This window comes from Alexandromys fortis, unplaced genomic scaffold, assembly GCF_014885135.2.
Source record: "Alexandromys fortis isolate MF-2015 unplaced genomic scaffold, M_Fortis_MF-2015_v1.1 scaffold_84, whole genome shotgun sequence".
NCBI classification, from domain to species: Eukaryota; Metazoa; Chordata; class Mammalia; order Rodentia; family Cricetidae; genus Alexandromys; species Alexandromys fortis.
The window spans coordinates 5,140,462-5,158,056 of record NW_026068017.1 but is presented as its reverse complement, the minus strand read 5'-3'; the positions used below and the strand labels follow the sequence as shown (position 1 = coordinate 5,158,056).

General features: G+C 49.9%; 1 protein-coding gene across 1 annotated transcript in view; it reads left to right on the top strand.

The window, feature by feature from the left end:
* The window catches only part of Myh10 (myosin heavy chain 10), a 123,727-nt gene that overhangs the window by 99,381 nt on the left and 6,751 nt on the right, over window positions 1-17,595 (top strand). Inside the window, exons 26-35 of the mRNA XM_050162456.1 lie at window positions 794-1,006; window positions 3,949-4,093; window positions 4,986-5,192; window positions 7,439-7,543; window positions 8,409-8,561; window positions 8,880-9,128; window positions 9,622-9,834; window positions 11,336-11,548; window positions 13,987-14,148; window positions 17,272-17,400. Of these exons, the coding sequence (XP_050018413.1) occupies window positions 794-1,006; window positions 3,949-4,093; window positions 4,986-5,192; window positions 7,439-7,543; window positions 8,409-8,561; window positions 8,880-9,128; window positions 9,622-9,834; window positions 11,336-11,548; window positions 13,987-14,148; window positions 17,272-17,400 (1,789 nt within the window). The remainder of the gene's footprint in view (window positions 1-793; window positions 1,007-3,948; window positions 4,094-4,985; window positions 5,193-7,438; window positions 7,544-8,408; window positions 8,562-8,879; window positions 9,129-9,621; window positions 9,835-11,335; window positions 11,549-13,986; window positions 14,149-17,271; window positions 17,401-17,595) is intronic.

Here is a 17,595-nt window from a genome sequence, read left to right as displayed (position 1 = left end):
TGAAAACATTTCAAATGTTTATTTATATCCAATATCTCATTTTTAAAGAGTTAACTAGTTGGCTACATGGTCTTGGAGCTTAATTTAATTTATAGCATGTTTTAACTCAGAATAACTTGTAATGGGGCTGGAGATGTAACTCGGCTGGTAAAGTACTTGCCTACCGTGCCCAGAGCCCCAGCCTGACCCCAGCACTGCAAAAGACTAATTCTAAAAGTGCATGCCTGGAGGTAGAGGCAGGGGGATCAAAAGGTAACAGTCATCCTGGGTTCAATGAGACCATGTCTCAAATTTGAAAAAAAAAAAAAAAAAAGAAAGAAAGAGAGAGAGAGAGAAAGAAGAACATCTTATTAAAAATGTCGCTGGCCTTCTCCCTGTGAGTCCAGCCAGATAGTTTCCGTCTTGGAAGCTGGCCTCTCACTTGGGCGACTCTAGAATTAAGTACTGTTCCCCATCAGAAACCCCTGCCAACACTGAAACCATGCGTGAGTACGAAGATGTGCCAAAGAAAGGGGAAACTGAAGGCGTGAGGGTTGCAGGCCTTGACCATAGATTTGCTCCGGCTGGGACAGCCCTGCTCCAGCCGTGTTCTGACCGAAACATTTCACCTCAGAGGACGTCTTAAAGTAGAGGAACACACCTCTCACTTTGACGCCCACTGTTAGTTTGGAAATACCTGGGAACCATTGCACCCAGCAGGCCCCCCGGGGGGACAGGGGAGGGGAGGTGTGGTCAGAGAGAAGACGCGGCCCAGCCAGCACCACCTAGTGCTTTGTGCCTGGATCTTTGACAGAGGCGACGATGAGACGCTGCATAAGAACAACGCACTTAAAGTTGTGCGGGAGCTGCAGGCGCAGATCGCTGAGCTCCAGGAGGACTTTGAGTCTGAGAAGGCGTCACGCAACAAGGCTGAGAAGCAAAAGCGGGACTTGAGTGAGGAGCTGGAAGCCCTGAAGACAGAGCTAGAGGACACTCTGGACACCACCGCAGCTCAGCAGGAGCTACGGTGAGTGTGAGGGGCTGCCGTGCTGGGTTTTCCTTCAGGATGTCGTTCCAATAGCCTGCTTCCCCTCGGAAGGATGACGGGGAGCCTGGTGATGATGTAGCTTTGGTTGTGACCACACCGCAGGTTGAAAGATGTGGTCAGAGGGGCGGGGCACCCATACTCAGAAGGGTCGCAAAGAGATTTATAGAGGACAAGGACTGATCCAGAGGGAAAGATGGATGGAGTGGCCTGGCCCCTGCTGGCACTACAGTTGCCACTACAGTGGAAGTCGAGAGCAGGTGAGGAGCAGGTACAGATAGGTAAAAAGCCTGGAGAGGCAGCTCAGAGGAGGGTGCTTGCTGAGCAAGTGCAGCCCTCAAGCATGGGTGTGTACTAGGCAGTGTCTCCTCCCCCAGGAGCCAGGCAGGGGCTGTACCCACATGCATAGGTAGACACAGCATGAGAAGGTTCACAGGTAGGAACCTATAGCTGTCAGCCCATAGAAAGTCACAGCTCAGATTAGGCAGCTCAGATTAGGCACTGGGACATAGATGTCATCTATGAGGCCATTGCTGTCTTGGCTCTTGCTTGCTCCTTCCAGGTACCTTAAATCCAGGCAGAAGGGATCTCACACCTACTAGGCTAGTGGTTCAGCTTGTTATGCAAGTGTACACGCACATACACACCTGCCAGTGGCCCCGGGATGTGGGTGATGGAAGAGCTACCATTGCCCTGGTGGGAGGCTGCAGTGTTGGATAAAGTGAAGATGGAGAGGTCATTTGAGTAGGGTTTTTTTGGGGAGGGAGGCAGAAGATTGTGTGTGTTGGTTTTGTTTTGTTTTTTTTTTTTTTTTTTTTTTTTTTTTTTTTTTTTTTTTTTTTTTTTTTTTTTTTTTTTTTTTTTTTGAGATAGGTTTTCTCTGTCCTGGAACTTGCTCTATAAACCAGGCTAGCCTCGAACTCACAGAGATCTGCCTATCTCTAACTCCAGAATGTTGCCACCACCTGACTTGGAGGAAGTGTTTTTGAATACAGGAGTCAGGAGGAGCACCCAGAAGGAAGCTGTGGTCTCCCCTTCCCAGGAGGGTCAGGGTGTGACATCTAGATCTACTCATTGACCAGGAGCCAGGCCCTGGGGAGAATGACAGACAGCAGGTTGGCTGAGGAGAACTGTGAGACCGAGGTCAGAGCAGGGTTTCAGGAGCACTTGGTAAAGACACCAGTGGCCAGCCCAGCGCATCGCCCAAGATTTGGGCTGTGATCATGCATTAGCATTTTAAGTTCTGGCCTGTTTTTCCAAGGTTCTGCTTTATAAAAGTCTAACTAAAATTGTAGACGTATTCACTCTCCAAAGGCCTTTTTTATTTTTTTATCTTTTAATGGTGGTTGAGGTATATGCCCATGTGTGCAGATGTACAAATGCCTGAACAGCCTAAAACTCAGATCTCCTAGAACTGAACTTACATGCAGTTGTGAGCCACATGGTGGAGGCACTGGAAACCGGACTCAGGACATCTTCAAGAGCCTTGTACACTCTTAACCACCAAGTCAGGCTTCTGGCCCCTTAGATGATCAGTTCTCCCATTCATCTCTCGAAAAGATAAAACTAGGGTCTGGAGAGATGGCTCAGAGGTTAAGAGTACTGCCTGCTCTTCCAGAGGTCCTGAGTTCAGTTCCCAGCAAACCACATGGCAGCTCACAACCATCTATGGAATCTGGTGTACATGCAGGCAGAACACTGTACGTAATAACTAAATAAATCTTTAAAATAAGAAAGAAAAGATAAAACTATACTGCTTATGGTTCACACCTTCAATTTCAAGTACCTGGGTGACTGAGACAGGATGGGTGCCACAAGTCTGAAGTAGAGCTACCCTGGGCTACCCTGAAACGATGTGTGCACATTTACCAAAACCAGCGAGTTGTTGAATCTGGGGAGAGATGAGACTAAAGAGTTCACACCAGGATCAAACTGAAAAGGTGATGAACTGGTAGCCAGGTTTGCTGGAAGTCTGATTGCAGGACGCTGGCCACCGGGTATGTTGAAGTGATCTCTGCACTGGCAGAGAGCAGGCCAAGTCTCTGAGCCAATGAGACTGATGACTGAACTGAGCTTTGATGACTCTTGTGTTTAGACGACATTTCATGGCAGTGACCTCTGCCCTCTGGTGAGAACACTGAGGGAGCACGTCAGTGGGAGGCAGTTGACATGAGCTATATGTCCAAAAGCAAACAGCAAGTCTTCATAGGTGCCCTTGAGGGCAACTGTGGGGCTCACGGCAATCAAGACAGCTAGCGTAGGTCTTAGCAAGAGTGGGGTCCACAGAGAGGTGGGTAGTCCAGGGACCTCCCATGTGACACAGAGCTGTCTTGCAACTCCAGGTTCTAAGCCATGTACTTAGACATGATACTCAGGTTGACAGATTTAAACATTAAACGGGTAAGCCAGCGCTTGGGGCGTGAGCGTGGGAGCGCTGGCCTCACTACTCTTGTCATGCAGCAGCGTGGACAAGGAAGAGATGCCCCCTTACCCTACCCTGGCAGGCAGGAGAGCTGGCCCTGCCCCTCACCAGCTGCAGCTGAAGGGCAAGCATTATTTCCCTGCAGCCACTTCATGAAGTTGACGAGGAGGAGACTTGCCTTTTGATGTGGTGGAGGGTTCCAGTTCAACTTCAGACCTTAGCCGCTGCAGAAGTCTGATGTACATGTAAAGCCAGACACACAAAAGGACTTGACAGCCCTTATGGCCATCACGGTGGATAATGGTTCTAAGTCAGCAGCAGGACAGCAGGTTCACTTGTCTAGAAGGATTTCTAATGCCACAGTAGTGAGCATGCCCTCTTACTGGAAACAGCCTGTCTGGTATCTGTCAAAGGACGTGCATACATTTACATTAAGCATAAACAGCAAGTAGTTTTAATTTAACCGGTTAGCCATTTCTGATCTTCACGTAATGTACCCTAGCACGAAACGTGAGCAGGAAGTAGCAGAGCTGAAAAAGGCGCTCGAAGACGAAACTAAGAACCACGAAGCTCAAATCCAGGACATGAGACAGAGGCATGCCACGGCGCTGGAGGAGCTTTCTGAGCAACTGGAACAGGCTAAAAGGGTGAGTCCCAGTGAACCTCTCTCTTTCACAGACACACACATCTGCCCGACAGACCCATTCGGCCATTCCATCTAGCCATCCCAGCTAGCTCCCAGCCCTTGTAGCACACTGCCGGCCACTCAGCGGAGGCCAGTAGCCCTGCTCCAGTGCCAGCCCCTGCTCTCTCCAGCCTGCGCTGTTCTCACCCCGCCCATGTGCTCCCTCCACCTCTCAGTCTCGTCCAGGATGGGTGGCCGTCCTCATCCTCCCCCACAGGCTTCCTTGACTTCCTGTCACTTTGCCTCCGTTCCTCTCTCTTTCCTGCTTAGTTACAGGCCGTCCTTCACTGTGCAGGGGGATGGTGTTCGCGGTAAAGTGAGGGCCAGTGTCTGCTGAGAGTCTTGGCTTCAGCACTGTAGGGTGACCTGTCATTGTCGCTTAAAAAATAAGGAAATTGAGGCTCGGCAGCATAAACTAGGGTACCCAGCTAGTGAGTGGGAAGGCAACTTAAAGCCATGTCCTGTGGCCACAGAGCCCTGGGTAGTGTCATCTCTAACCTCAGCTGTGCTCAGAGAGACCCAACCTGCTCCAAACTCAGGCTCGTTAGAACATTTGGAAAAATGTCTTAACTGACAACTTGTTACTCAGTGCACAGAGTTTATTCCTTCTGCCAGAAATGGACAAGAAGACAGTACAGTGAGCTCCTCGCAGTCCATAGTTAGTGCTCCAACAATGCGCAAGGTTTCCCCATCCAGAATCCTGGCTGCTCAGGACAGTGGGTGTTGGCGTGCATTCTTCCTGCACATGTGACTGCAGCTCACTGTGTACCTCGCAGGAGTCTGCAGACACGGAAGCAGTGATTGTTAGGGGGCGTTGTAAGACAGGTGCTAAAGAACTCTCCCCCTCCCCCCAGTTCAAAGCCAATTTGGAGAAGAACAAGCAGGGCCTGGAGACAGACAACAAGGAGCTGGCGTGTGAGGTGAAGGTGCTGCAGCAGGTCAAGGCTGAGTCCGAGCACAAGAGGAAGAAGCTGGACGCCCAGGTCCAGGAGCTCCACGCCAAGGTGTCAGAAGGTGACAGGCTCAGGGTGGAGCTGGCCGAGAAAGCAAACAAGCTACAGGTAAGCTGGAGTCTAGTATGTTCTGTTAGGTACCTGGAAGGCGCCATCACAGGTAACTATGGCAACTATGGCAGTGAGTGTCTGTTTGATGGAGATAATCATCCTTGCTTTAAGGAAGATGTGTGCGTCGTTTAGCCCTGCCTCGTGCTGCTGTCCACTGTGGCTATAGGCGAGTGCTTTTCAGCACGTCTGTCTTCTCTGCTAGTCTAGTAAAGCTTTACTCCCAAATGTTTAAAGTATAAATTGGTACAGCTTCTTTTTCCCAGTTAGATATCTGTGTATTGTAAGCCATAAAACGAAATACTCTTGGGACCCCCCAAATTGGTGTCTTTCTCATTTATCCTAGAGAAATAAAGGTCCACCCAGGTTCAGCTTTAAAGCTGTTTGCTGTAGAGGTGCATGTAAAGGCATCTGATTGGAGCTACCGTCAGGGTCTAGTAGCAGGCATCAGCGCAGCCAGTAAAGCAGCGTACAGCTGAGTCTTTGGTTGGAAGAGATGCTTGGAAGAATGCTTATGCTGCTGCTGCTGCTCTGAACAAAATATGACGTCGCAGAGGCTCAGGGTCTCCCAGTGGTTCAGTGGTTTGCTCCAGTGAGGGAACACAGGACAAGAAAGGAAGCTGGACCTAACGGAGCCTGTGGTGCCAGCTGTGGCCTGGGAACCTCCAGCCCAGGCCCACTGCAGCGCTCAGTTCCTCCAGCAGGGTGGTGACAGGAATCCCATCAGATGCCCAACAAGTGGCAGGCAGGTCACTGGTGAGGTGGGTCGTGTAGGCACTCTGCCTGCAGGGACAGCAGGTGCTCCACACGGACATATTGTTGCTCAGATAGTCTAAGCATAGTGGACCATGCTTAGCTTTTAGGGAACTGTAGGACCCCACCTGAAATCCAAGTTTCTGCATCCTGGCCAGGGATGTCACGAGCAGGCCTTTGAAAGAGAACAGCCTCTGGCCTGCTGTGTGCAAAGTAACTGCATGTGCCTGTGTGTGGATTCACACAGCTCTCTGAAGGGATGTTAGGAACAGCATCTGAACTCTGCGTGGCCCAGAGGCAAGGTGAGCAACATCAGTGTTTCCTGGCATCACTAGGTTCTTGTGGACATAGGTGCCTCCCCCATTTTCTCTTCACACCAGCTCCACGTGCTAGGCAAGAAAGCTGAAGGTCATGGAAGCTAAGGGCCTGCTCTCTGCCCCTTTTCAGAGCTCCGATGAAAGGCAGAAGTTCCTTCTTAGCCCCAGAGCTCTTCCTCAGCACTGTGTCCCCCAGAGCAGTGAAAGGAAAGGTCTCTGAAGGAGGCTGTCTTGATGGCTGGGCAGTGTGTCTGTCCTCCCGTGCTCCTCTGTGGCAGTACAGCAGGAGACAAATGAGGACACTCTTCTGAGCCTCTCCGATTCCTCCTGTGTCCATGGCGCTCAAAACAATAAAATAAAAAGACATCTTAGACCACAGGGACTTTTTTTTTTCTCTTCTTAGAAAATATTTTTAAGCTGTTTATTGTTTTTAATGAGTGTTTTGTCCACACATGTATGTCTGTACAACACTTGTGTGCCTTATGCCCACCAAGGCCAGAAGAGGGCACTGGCTCCCTTAGGACTGGAGTTACAGACCTTTGGGAGCCACCATGTGGGTACTGGGAACTGAACCCAGATCTTCTGGGAGGCATCTCTCCTGCCCCTTTTGGAGACATCTTTCATTGAGGAGGAAAGGGGGGAACACCACATTATTCCTGAAGTCTGACCATCAACAACTCTATTTTCATTCTGAATATATGCCTTAGCTCTAAGAGCTGAAGGAATTTTTGGCTGATTACTAGTGTGCTTATTTCCTTTTGAGTCCCTTGAATAAAATTTCAAGTTCTGTAAGAATGTAAATTCGATGTGCCTAATGTCGATTAACACAGAACACGCCTGCTGACCCAAAGAGGCGCTTCACACAGCAGCAGCGGTGACTTCCAGCAGATGTAGCTTCGTTATTTGTCTGTTTGTGGTGAAAGTAAACACAGACAGGGGCATGGCATTGAAGCACCCCTGCCCGTTCAGAGGGAGGCCGCAGTGAGGTGGCTGTGGAGCAGGTTTTAGCACGCCTCCAGGTGGTAAGCATTCCTTGAGTGTGCTAGTTAAAGTTCTCGTACATGAGCGCACACACACACAGAGAAGCAACACACATGTGCACACGCATGCACTGTGTTCTCTAGGGCATTTTTTATTCTCACTGTGGAACCAAATTTCATCCTTACCTCCTTGCAGAATGAGCTGGATAATGTCTCGACCCTTCTGGAAGAAGCCGAGAAGAAAGGTATTAAATTTGCTAAGGATGCAGCTGGTCTCGAGTCTCAACTACAGGACACACAGGTATGCTGGGGGAGCAAGGGACGGAGTGGGTATATGTGCTGGATTTGGAAACATATAACTTTTGGCCAATGGATAGGACGAGAATAAAATAGATCTTTGAAGTTCTGTCAGAATGTTCCCTGTGTGCCCAGAATGTGGCTCATTGCATTTCTGAGGTGGAGCAGCTGATGAGACAAACATGGTCAGGTGAGGGGCTCAGGATGGGGGTAAAAGTCTCGGGTAGAGAGCAGAAGAATTAAGCTGTTAGGGACAAGTTCAGCACCCAGTGCAGACCCTGTGGCAAGGCACAGCCTTGTCAGGGAGACCAGAGGAGGCAACAGCCCTATAATGCCACTACTAATGCTCAAGTCTAAAAGCAGCAAAGGTGTGCTCGCATTTATTTACATTTGGGGGAAGCAGTCAAGCTCAAAATAGAAAGGAAAAATGATAGTGGGATGGCCGGGACTGATCAGAAAGAGAAATGCCTGCCAAATGCTGGGGTTGGGGCGGGGGAGTACAAAAGAGGGGACCACAGCAGGGATGTGTGGAAGGCAGTGGTGTCACCTGGGCCTGGGTGAGAGCTGGCTCTGAGCGGGGTTTGTGTTATAGACGGTTACAAAATGGTCTTGCCTGTTCATTGATGCCACTAGGCATTTCTTGTCCACAGAAGAACTTTCTTTTTATGACATAATTGTCAAGAGAGGTTTATTTGAGTTTCGTCATTTTTCTGGTGGGGCTTGAGCCAGGGTTGATGATGGGCTAACCTATGCTCACTCTTACACACAGGAACTCGGGTTGATGATGGGCTAACGTACACTTAGTCTTACATATACTGGAGCTCTAGGGTTGATGATGGGCTAACCTGCACTCACTCTTACATACACAGGAGCTCCTTCAGGAGGAGACTCGCCAGAAACTGAACCTAAGCAGTCGGATCCGGCAGCTGGAGGAGGAGAAGAGCAGCCTTCAGGAGCAGCAGGAGGAGGAAGAGGAGGCAAGGAAGAACCTAGAAAAGCAGCTGCTGGCCCTGCAGTCCCAGGTGCGTATCCCAGGAGCAGTGGTGGCCTAGATGTGTGCAGGGAGCTGCGGCTGACTGGCCGTGTGGGATTCTGTCGCTGCATCTGGGGCAGTTAATGAGGCTGCGCTAAACTAAGCTCGCTGATGTGTTTTTTCTTTGACCCAGCCAAACGCTGATGTCCTCTTCCTAAGGTTGTAACGTCGGCTGAGCCAAGGGCTCCTTCTCCAGCCTCCACTTCTCAGTGCTGGGTTATAATACTAAAAATGAGGGGTTTTGTTCTTGAAATGCAAATTCGGATGAATTCTTATGCTGACCCTTTTTTCCTTACCCAAAACCTAGTTGGCTGACACCAAGAAGAAAGTGGACGATGACCTGGGGACAATTGAGAGTCTGGAAGAAGCCAAAAAGAAGTTGCTGAAGGACGTGGAGGCGCTGAGCCAGCGGCTTGAGGAGAAGGTGCTAGCCTACGACAAGCTGGAGAAGACTAAGAACCGGCTGCAGCAGGAACTTGACGACCTGACGGTGGACCTGGACCACCAGCGCCAGATCGTCTCCAACTTGGAGAAGAAACAGAAGAAGTTCGATCAGGTGAAGGCTGCACCCGTGTCCCAGGCCCCTGAGACCCCACATCCTGAGGAAGCTTTAGCTCTGGTTTTGGTCTAAGAAATCTTTCCCTATATAAAAGCAATACTTCTGATACAGCATTGAGAAAACATAAGAAGGAAAGTATGAGAGGCCATGGATCCTGCACCATGCATGAGAGAGAATAGCCCCCGTACAGAGTTCTTGGCATGAGCACTGTGTCAGGCTTGGGAGTGTCTCCCCTGGGAACGTGTCTATATGATATGCGGTGGGCAGCACCCAGGTGTCAACCTGAAATTCATTCATGTTTCACATAAACCCATACTTCGGGCCTGTACACTCTGTGCTTTGACTGTGGCCTATTACATGAGGGCATTGTTGGCGTTCAGAAAGCTTTGCAAGTCCGTGTGGGGATGGTCAGCCTGTGGTGGTCTTAGGGTGAGCAAGCCTGCACCATGAGTGAGGGGCATTCTCACTGTGCCCGTCTGTTCTCGCGCAGCTGTTGGCAGAGGAGAAGAGCGTCTCTGCTCGCTATGCAGAAGAGCGGGACCGGGCTGAAGCTGAGGCCAGAGAGAAAGAAACTAAAGCCCTCTCCCTGGCGCGGGCCCTTGAAGAAGCCTTGGAGGCCAAGGAGGAAGTCGAGAGGCAAAATAAGCAGCTCCGAGCAGACATGGAAGACCTGATGAGCTCCAAAGACGATGTGGGGAAGAATGTAAGTTGTCCGTGGCTGCACGGCAGCAAGGACCTGGGGACACAGGCCCATAGCAAAGCCGACTTGAGCCTTGTCCTGTAGGCAGATAGGGGCCAATCTCTTTCCATCATCTGGGTCAAGGCACATGGAATTCTTCTTTTTTTTTAAATCTATTTATTTTATGTATGAGTATATTGTCTACACATATGTCTCTGATGCCCTTGAGGGCAGAAGAGGGCATTGGATCCCTTGGGACTAGAATAACCGGTGTTGTGAGCTGCCGTGTGGGCTGCAAATTGAACCCAGGGGCTCTGGAAGAACAGTGTTCCTTACAGCTGAGACCATCTCTCCAGCCCCCAGATGTGGAATTCTTGCCGCAGCCCTTAGAAGTTTATCCTTGCCCTGCCCCGCCCTGCTCTCTCAAGAAGGGGATCGCACATCTGTTATCAAACCCAAACACAGTGTTATCAAACCCAAACACTGCAAGGTCCCCCGGGTCGGAGGTTTGTGGGAGCTGAAGCACATGCCGCTCTCACCTGGCCTTCCCCATGAGGCCTGAGTGCTTCCTGGAGGGTGTCGACCGCTGTCAGGTTTACAGTCTAGAAAGTTCCATCTGTTCTCCCATGTGTGCCTTCCCCAGGAGTCCCCATGCTTGTTCTTGCCTCCCTCAGTACCTGAGTGGCAGCGTCACAGAGTGAGGTCCCAGCCTGGCTCTTCTCCCGGCTTCCATTCTTATTCTGGAAAAGGAGTCCTGTGCTCCATAGCCATCTTGATGTGTGCTTTGTAGTCTTGCCTGCTTTGTTGGCTTTGAAAAGTGGGAGGCCCGCTGTAAAGAGCACGTGTCATCTGCGCGGGGCATGGGCCATCTGACCACACAGTGAGTGATGGAAAACTGTCCTCGTCCTGCTGGGCCTTCTGCAGAGAGCAGAAGAGGCTGGGTCAGGAAGAGGCTAGCCAGGGCAGACACACCCTATAAAGTGGAAGGAAAACGCGGTAGTGGTTCTGTAGTCATTGTTTTTGCTATAACCAATTCTCACACGCTCTTGTGGGTTTTGTGACTGTTGAGTTGCCAAGGGCTACTCCCTACTTCTTCCTCTGCTCGCCTCTGCAAGCTAACATGACCATGGCCCCCAAATGGAATGTGTGAGAACACTTAGGTCTGCTTCAGGAGGTTGGGCAGGGCAGCTGGGTCAGGAGGTGGAGCACTCAGTACAGTGACAGGCTCAAGACTCACTTCTGTGGAGGACACTGTTGAGAGGAGAATCGGGCCTTGCTTTTCTAACAAACCCCCTCCATCACAGGGTTGCTCATGAGCCTTCAGCGTGAGTAATCTCTTCTGAGGCTCTTGTAGCCTCAACAGCAGGCAGGCGCCCCGGCACCCAGTACGCCGACCCGCGCTTTAGTCTCAGAGCCCTGTCACTCATGGGACGTTCCAGTGTGAACACAGTGCAGTTTAAATCCCGTGTCTGAAGAGAAGAGCAGCCTCTGCGCCCCAGTGCTCACCAATGCTTCTGTGCCGTAGGTCCACGAGCTTGAAAAGTCCAAGCGGGCCCTGGAGCAACAGGTGGAGGAAATGAGGACCCAGCTGGAGGAACTGGAGGACGAGCTCCAGGCTACTGAGGATGCCAAGCTGCGCCTGGAGGTCAACATGCAGGCCATGAAGGCCCAGTTTGAGAGGGACCTGCAGACCAGAGATGAGCAGAATGAGGAAAAGAAGCGGCTGCTGCTGAAACAGGTGGGTTGTGGGGGCGTGGCCTTCAGACAGAGCCCACCTTGTGCCCTGATGCTGATGGCAGTCAGCCCTGTAGTTCACGCTGGGAAGCATTAGCTGGAGAAAGCGTTGACTGTTGAAGGGCTTGACTGTCGCTGGTTTAGATCTCTCTCCAGTGGCACTGCTGCTTGGCTAGGCTGTCACAAGGCTAGGAAAGCCACAGGGTGCTCAGGTGTAGGGAGGGGGAGGGAGGGAACTGCCCAGCAGAGAGGTCCCGTGGCCTCCTTAAATCACACCCCACCCCCAACCCCCAGCAGGCTGAAATCAAGCCCCCTACCTACCACTGAGCAACATCCCAGCCCCTAAAGGGTTCTTTACTAGGGAAAAAAAAAGGGTGATAATTTTTTAAACTTATAATGAATCTTAGGATTTTTAAATTTTATAAAGAATTATATGTGTATGTACATATGTATGTATTTATGTGAGTGTACATATATATGAATATGTATATATATTTGAAGTTTACTTTGAAAACAAATTTTGGATATTTTAAGTGTCATTTGGAATTCATGGGAACAAGTAGTCTTAATTTATATTTAATTTTACTTTACTGATTTTATTTCATTAATATCAACTTGATTGGTTCTTTATTGTTGGGTAAGTTACACAAACCTGGTGAGTTAAGGCCACATTTCTAGTGTCCTGCTTCTGTGAGCAGTGAGAGCCGGTGGCCCGGGCATCATCTGGTGGCCTGGGCTGTGCTGGAGCAGCTGCTCACACGCCCTCACCTGCCCAGCATGGGCGGGGGCCTCACCACCTGTCATCAGCCTGGCTGAAGGCTGTTTGAGTGTCCTGTGGAGACAACTGTCCCAAGAGTGAAAGGCCCCAGAAAGCAGCGAGCGCTGCACCTTACAGAGTAGACAGAAGTTGCTATCCTACCCGGTCCCTCTGCCTTTCAATCCCAAATAACACACAGAGACTTATACTAATTATAAACTCTTTGTCCTATTAGCTCAGGCTTATTAGTAACCAACCTCTTAGAACTTAAATTATCCCATAATTCTTATCTATGTTTAGCCATGTGGTTGTTACCTTTTCCTAGTAAGGCATTATTCTCATCTTGCTTCCTCTGTGTCTGGATGATGACTGCGGCTCTGCCTTTCCTCTTCCCAGAATCCTCCTAGTCTGGTCACACCACCTATACTTCCTGTCTGGCTACTGGCCCATCAGTATGATTTATTAAACCAGTATGAGTGACAAAGCTTTACATTCTCCCTCAGCATCACAGCCTCACCCCTCCATCCTGTTCTCCAGAAGTAAGTCCCCAGTCCAGCCCACACACAGGACTTCAGGCTCTAACTCTGAAGACAATCATGCAAGAATCGGTAGACATATTTGAAACCACACTTGAGAAAGTTCAGGGCAGTTACTATACCTAAGGAGTCTCTTGTTACCCTGGACTCAGCAGGCCCAGATCTGTAGCTGTGGTCACACGGGTGGTGAGAACCTCTCATCCTGGTGGAAGCCGTCCTGCCCCTTCCCCAACCTTATCTTCACCCTGTTCCCTCACCCAGAGAGCACTCCCTTCCCACAGTGGTGCAATGCTTCCATTGCAGCGCCTTGCTGGTCACTTCCCAGTCATGACAAGTGATTGCTCAGAATCCCCACTGCAAGATCACCCCGGTCACTGCTGTCCCGGATACTCCTGAATGAACGGGAAAGCAGGACAGATGGGGAAGCTCATGGCACAGCCCCAGGAACTCACAAGCTGCCCCAGCTCCCGTCTCAATGGGGTATTTTCAGTTCATTGTAGCCATTAGAGCTGGATTGAAATGCCAAAGAGCGTTTTTCCTCCGCCTCACACAGAGTATGGGTAACTAGTACTGGCCTACTCCTATGGTGCCGCTGATTTGAGAAAGCCCCAGAATGAGTAAGCGCAGGGAGGTTGCTCCCGCCCTCCCCAGAATCATCTGTGTGTCCCACAGCTCCTCATTCTCCCTTGCCTGCTGCTCAGTTGCCAGCCTCCCTCTTTGCTGGTGTTCAGATGGTGTTTCAGCCTGGGTCTGAGGCCCAAAACCTGAGTGAGCCCACCTTTGGAGCCTGAATATCAGCACTGAGCAGACCTAGCTTCCCTAGACCCAGCTCCAGGCATGCTGGTCTGTCGTCTGACCACTGGCCTTCTGTCCTCTGTCCTCTGCCCTTTGCCCTCTCTCTGTGTGCCTATCCCATTTGTTTAATTGAGTCACCAAAACTGTGGGCCTGAGGTCTTCCTTCTTGGGTCTCTGGGTGTCCCCCAGTAGGCATGGCCTCTACCATGTGGTGGTTTCCAAGACCTTCTGAACCACATTCATCCATTAGTAATACAAAGGGACTGCTCAGTGACAGGGACCTCTGCAGAATGACAAGCCCCCTGGCCAAAGTAGCCAGAGCTCAGTGTAATGTAAGCCAGCACTGTCCTTCAGGTTCGAGAACTCGAGGCGGAGCTGGAGGATGAGCGGAAACAGCGGGCGCTTGCTGTGGCTGCAAAGAAGAAGATGGAGATAGACCTGAAGGACCTGGAGGCTCAGATTGAGGCTGCAAACAAAGCCCGAGATGAAGTTATCAAGCAGCTTCGCAAACTTCAGGTAAGAGTAGCAGGCTCGGCCTCGTGGACCAATGTCACGTGGCCTTAGGAGACCCAAGCATGTGCTTTTTACACAAGATGAAGCCGTCCATGAAGCTGGGAGAGACAGTGCAAGCACCCAGCCGTCACACTGAGCTGCTGGCCCCTTGGTTATTGGATTTGCTTTTGAGGCAGAACTGGGAGTGGTCGTCAGGAGGAACATCTTTGCTAGAATTTGGTCCTGTGTCCCTAAACACCTTCAGTACTCTTCCACCCAGCCACATCCCCAAAAGGAAGTGGTGTGGCTTTCCTCCTTCAGTGCTGTGATGTCATCCTTGCAGGCCGCGCCAGTCACCACTCTGGTATCCAGATGACACAGTTTGTGGCCACAATGAGAAAGGTTATTCGTGATTCCAAGTCAGTGTAGGGCGGCCCCTCTCTTCCATGGCTGGGGATAGGCACTGCCAGGGAAGGGTGTGAACTGTGACCACAAGGTCAGGAAAATCTCCTTTAACTTGTAATTCCACATCTTGAACATGCATTCAACAACTCTCGGCCAAAGCTTTTTCAGTGCCCTCACTGAACCTAGTGTTCTGAGTCCCAGCTTGACGATCTGGCAGCAGGCCGCAGGGATCCTCCTGTCTCTGCTCAGTCGGATTTGTGGGGGCTGAGACCTAAGCCTGAATCTTAGGTTTGTGCAGCAACCACTGTAACCGCAGTTACCCCTCCAGCCTCTCATGTGCTTTTGATTTGCATCTTCTTACTAATGGTGTTGACGATCTTGTGTGCACACTGCTCTTTCACATTTAAAAACAGACGTCATTTGTGCCTGCCTGTGTATCTTTTCAGCTGCACTGTAACGATTTAGTTGAAGCACTCAAATTTTGTATATGCTCTGGCTATAATTTTTAAAGGCTCTAACTATGGTTTCTGTTTTTTCTGCGTGTGCACAATGGGAGGGGCTCTGTCAGCGCACATTTGTGACATGAGAAGACGTTGAGAAGCCAGCTCACATGGTGATTCTACCTGGTGCTGTGCCACTGTGCCAGGGGATGCTGTCTGTAGCACAGGCATTTTTTATTTGGGGCTGAGGTTACAGTATAGCCCAGTTGGTAAAGTTCCATGTATGAGCTCAGTGTTGACGCATGCCTGAATCTCAGCACTTGGGAGGTGGAGGCAAGATCAGAAGTTAAAGGTCAGCCTCAGCTGCGTAGCAAGTGTGAGGCAAGCCTGGTTGGCTTGGAGACCTGTTTCAGAAAGAGAAAAACAAACTTTTAATTTTTGGTGGAGTCTGGTTTTCCTTCCCCTTTGTGTTTACTCATTACACCACCAGCTCGGAGGCTGAGTTAGTTCTAGGCTGCTTCTAGGGGTCTCACGCTTCTGACTCAGGTTTGGCCCATTTTGCACCTAAAGCCACAGCTTCACTTTTCTAGGTAGGCGTATCCAATTGTCCTGACCCCATCTGTAGACTGTGCTCCCCCACTGGATCATCTTGGCACACTCGTGTGTCTATTTCTGGGCTTTCAGTCCTATCCCATGGACCTGTGTGGCCGCCCTGTATTCCTGCCTCGCCGTTTTGTTTACTATAGCTTGCACTGCGGTTTGAAATTGGGAAGTAGATCTGGTAAAGATTCATTTGTTTTCGTGATTGGTTTTTGTGAGCAATTCAGCTCGGATGGGCAAGTATTCTGGCACTTGAGAGCTACAGCTCTGATAGAAAGGTATTCTGGGCCAGGCATGGTGGCGCACGCCTTTAATCCCAGCACTCAGGAGGCAGAGGCAGGCGGTTCTCAGTGAGTTCAGGACAACCAGAACTGCTATACAGAGAAACCCTGCCTTGGAGAGAAAAATAAGAAAACCGGAAATACATTCTGGTAATCCGGCCAGGACTAGCACAGGTCACAGTAAGCACAGCAGTTTACAGCCCTGCTCTAGGGAAAGGCTTCCCCAATATAACAGCTCTGCTCCGGCAGAAGAGGGCTTCCCCAGAGTTGTTACAGCTCCGCTAGCAAAAGTGTTACAGTCCTGTTTGGCTCAGCTCCACGCCGTGAAAAGTTGTTACTTCTCTCTGGAAAAAGGAGGTCTCACCCAAACCTCATTCAAGAGGTTTATTGCGAGGTAAGAGTCCAGGAGAGCGGCTGCCTCTACTAGGGTGGAAACTGAACAGGTGCTGGGCTTACATAGGGCTTCTTAGGGGCGGGGTTTTTCCAGGGAGATTTCCAGGACGGTCAGATTTCAGTTCCTTGAGCTCAGATTGGCTAGATCTTGTGCTCAAGGATTGGTTGGTTTCTTGCTTAGTTGACCAGGGGCAGAGTTGGCTTTGGTTTCAGGCCAGGCTGTATTTCTTTGGCTGGCCCATTTTCCCTACAGTTTTGGCTATTCTGGCTGGATTCCTTGCAATTCTATATGAATTTTAGGATTGGCTTATATCTCTAAGCAAACAAAAAGAAGAAAAAAGGCAAGAGGCAATCAAACTTCTAAGTGGTTGGCTGTAGCTCAATTTGCCGCATCAATTTAATTCCTCTGGTCACAAGCTTCTTGTTTCTTGCTATGTATATGCATCTTTAGTCTGTCTGACTTCTTACAGTCTTTGTATGTGTTCTAGGTGTCCTTTAAGTTTGTGTTGAATGCAGCTTCTGTTTATTCACCAGTATCTATCAGTCTAGCTGTGATGGCTTTTTTAGTAGAGCTCTTAAGATTTCCTAAGTGAAGATCATGTCGTAACCCACTAGGTTTACTCCTTTCTTCCCTGTTTGTCATCTTTCTTGTGGAATCAGCTGGGCTGACTTTCCCTTCAGGTTGAGCAGGCATTTGTGAGGCTGGGCTCCCTACTTGCTGGTCTCTCAGATTAAAGGCTTTCTCCTCATTGCATGCTGACTACTTTATAATGGAAAGATCAGGTGTGGCTTCTGCAAATGCTGAGGTGATGTGGTTTTATATTGATGCATTTGTGCTTGTCACACAGCAGGTGACCCCTGGTTGTGGTGTAGATTCCTTGTTTGCGTGTTACCAGCATGTTTGCGCCTATATTCTCGCAGGCTAACAGGCTGTGGTCTCTCTGTATCTTCGTTATGTCTGTATACTTTTTACGATGAAACAATACTGACAATGAAATACTCTAGATCGACTTTGTATTTAACCCCAGGCACAGATGAAGGATTACCAGCGTGAACTAGAAGAAGCTCGTGCATCTAGAGATGAGATTTTCGCTCAATCCAAAGAGAGTGAAAAGAGACTGAAGAGCCTGGAAGCAGAAATCCTTCAGCTGCAGGAGGTATGTTGTCTGTTGTCCATGTGCTCAGGAAATGCTTGTCCTTAGACTCTCTGAGATTCAGTGTGTTTTGTCAACTTCATAGTGAGGTTTCCATTTAGCACAAATGCTAGCACCCTGTTGCTTGCTTGTGTGTATTCCTCTGCTGGCTCAAGGCGGGATGGCTGATTAGTAACTGGTCCACAGCCTTCTAGAATC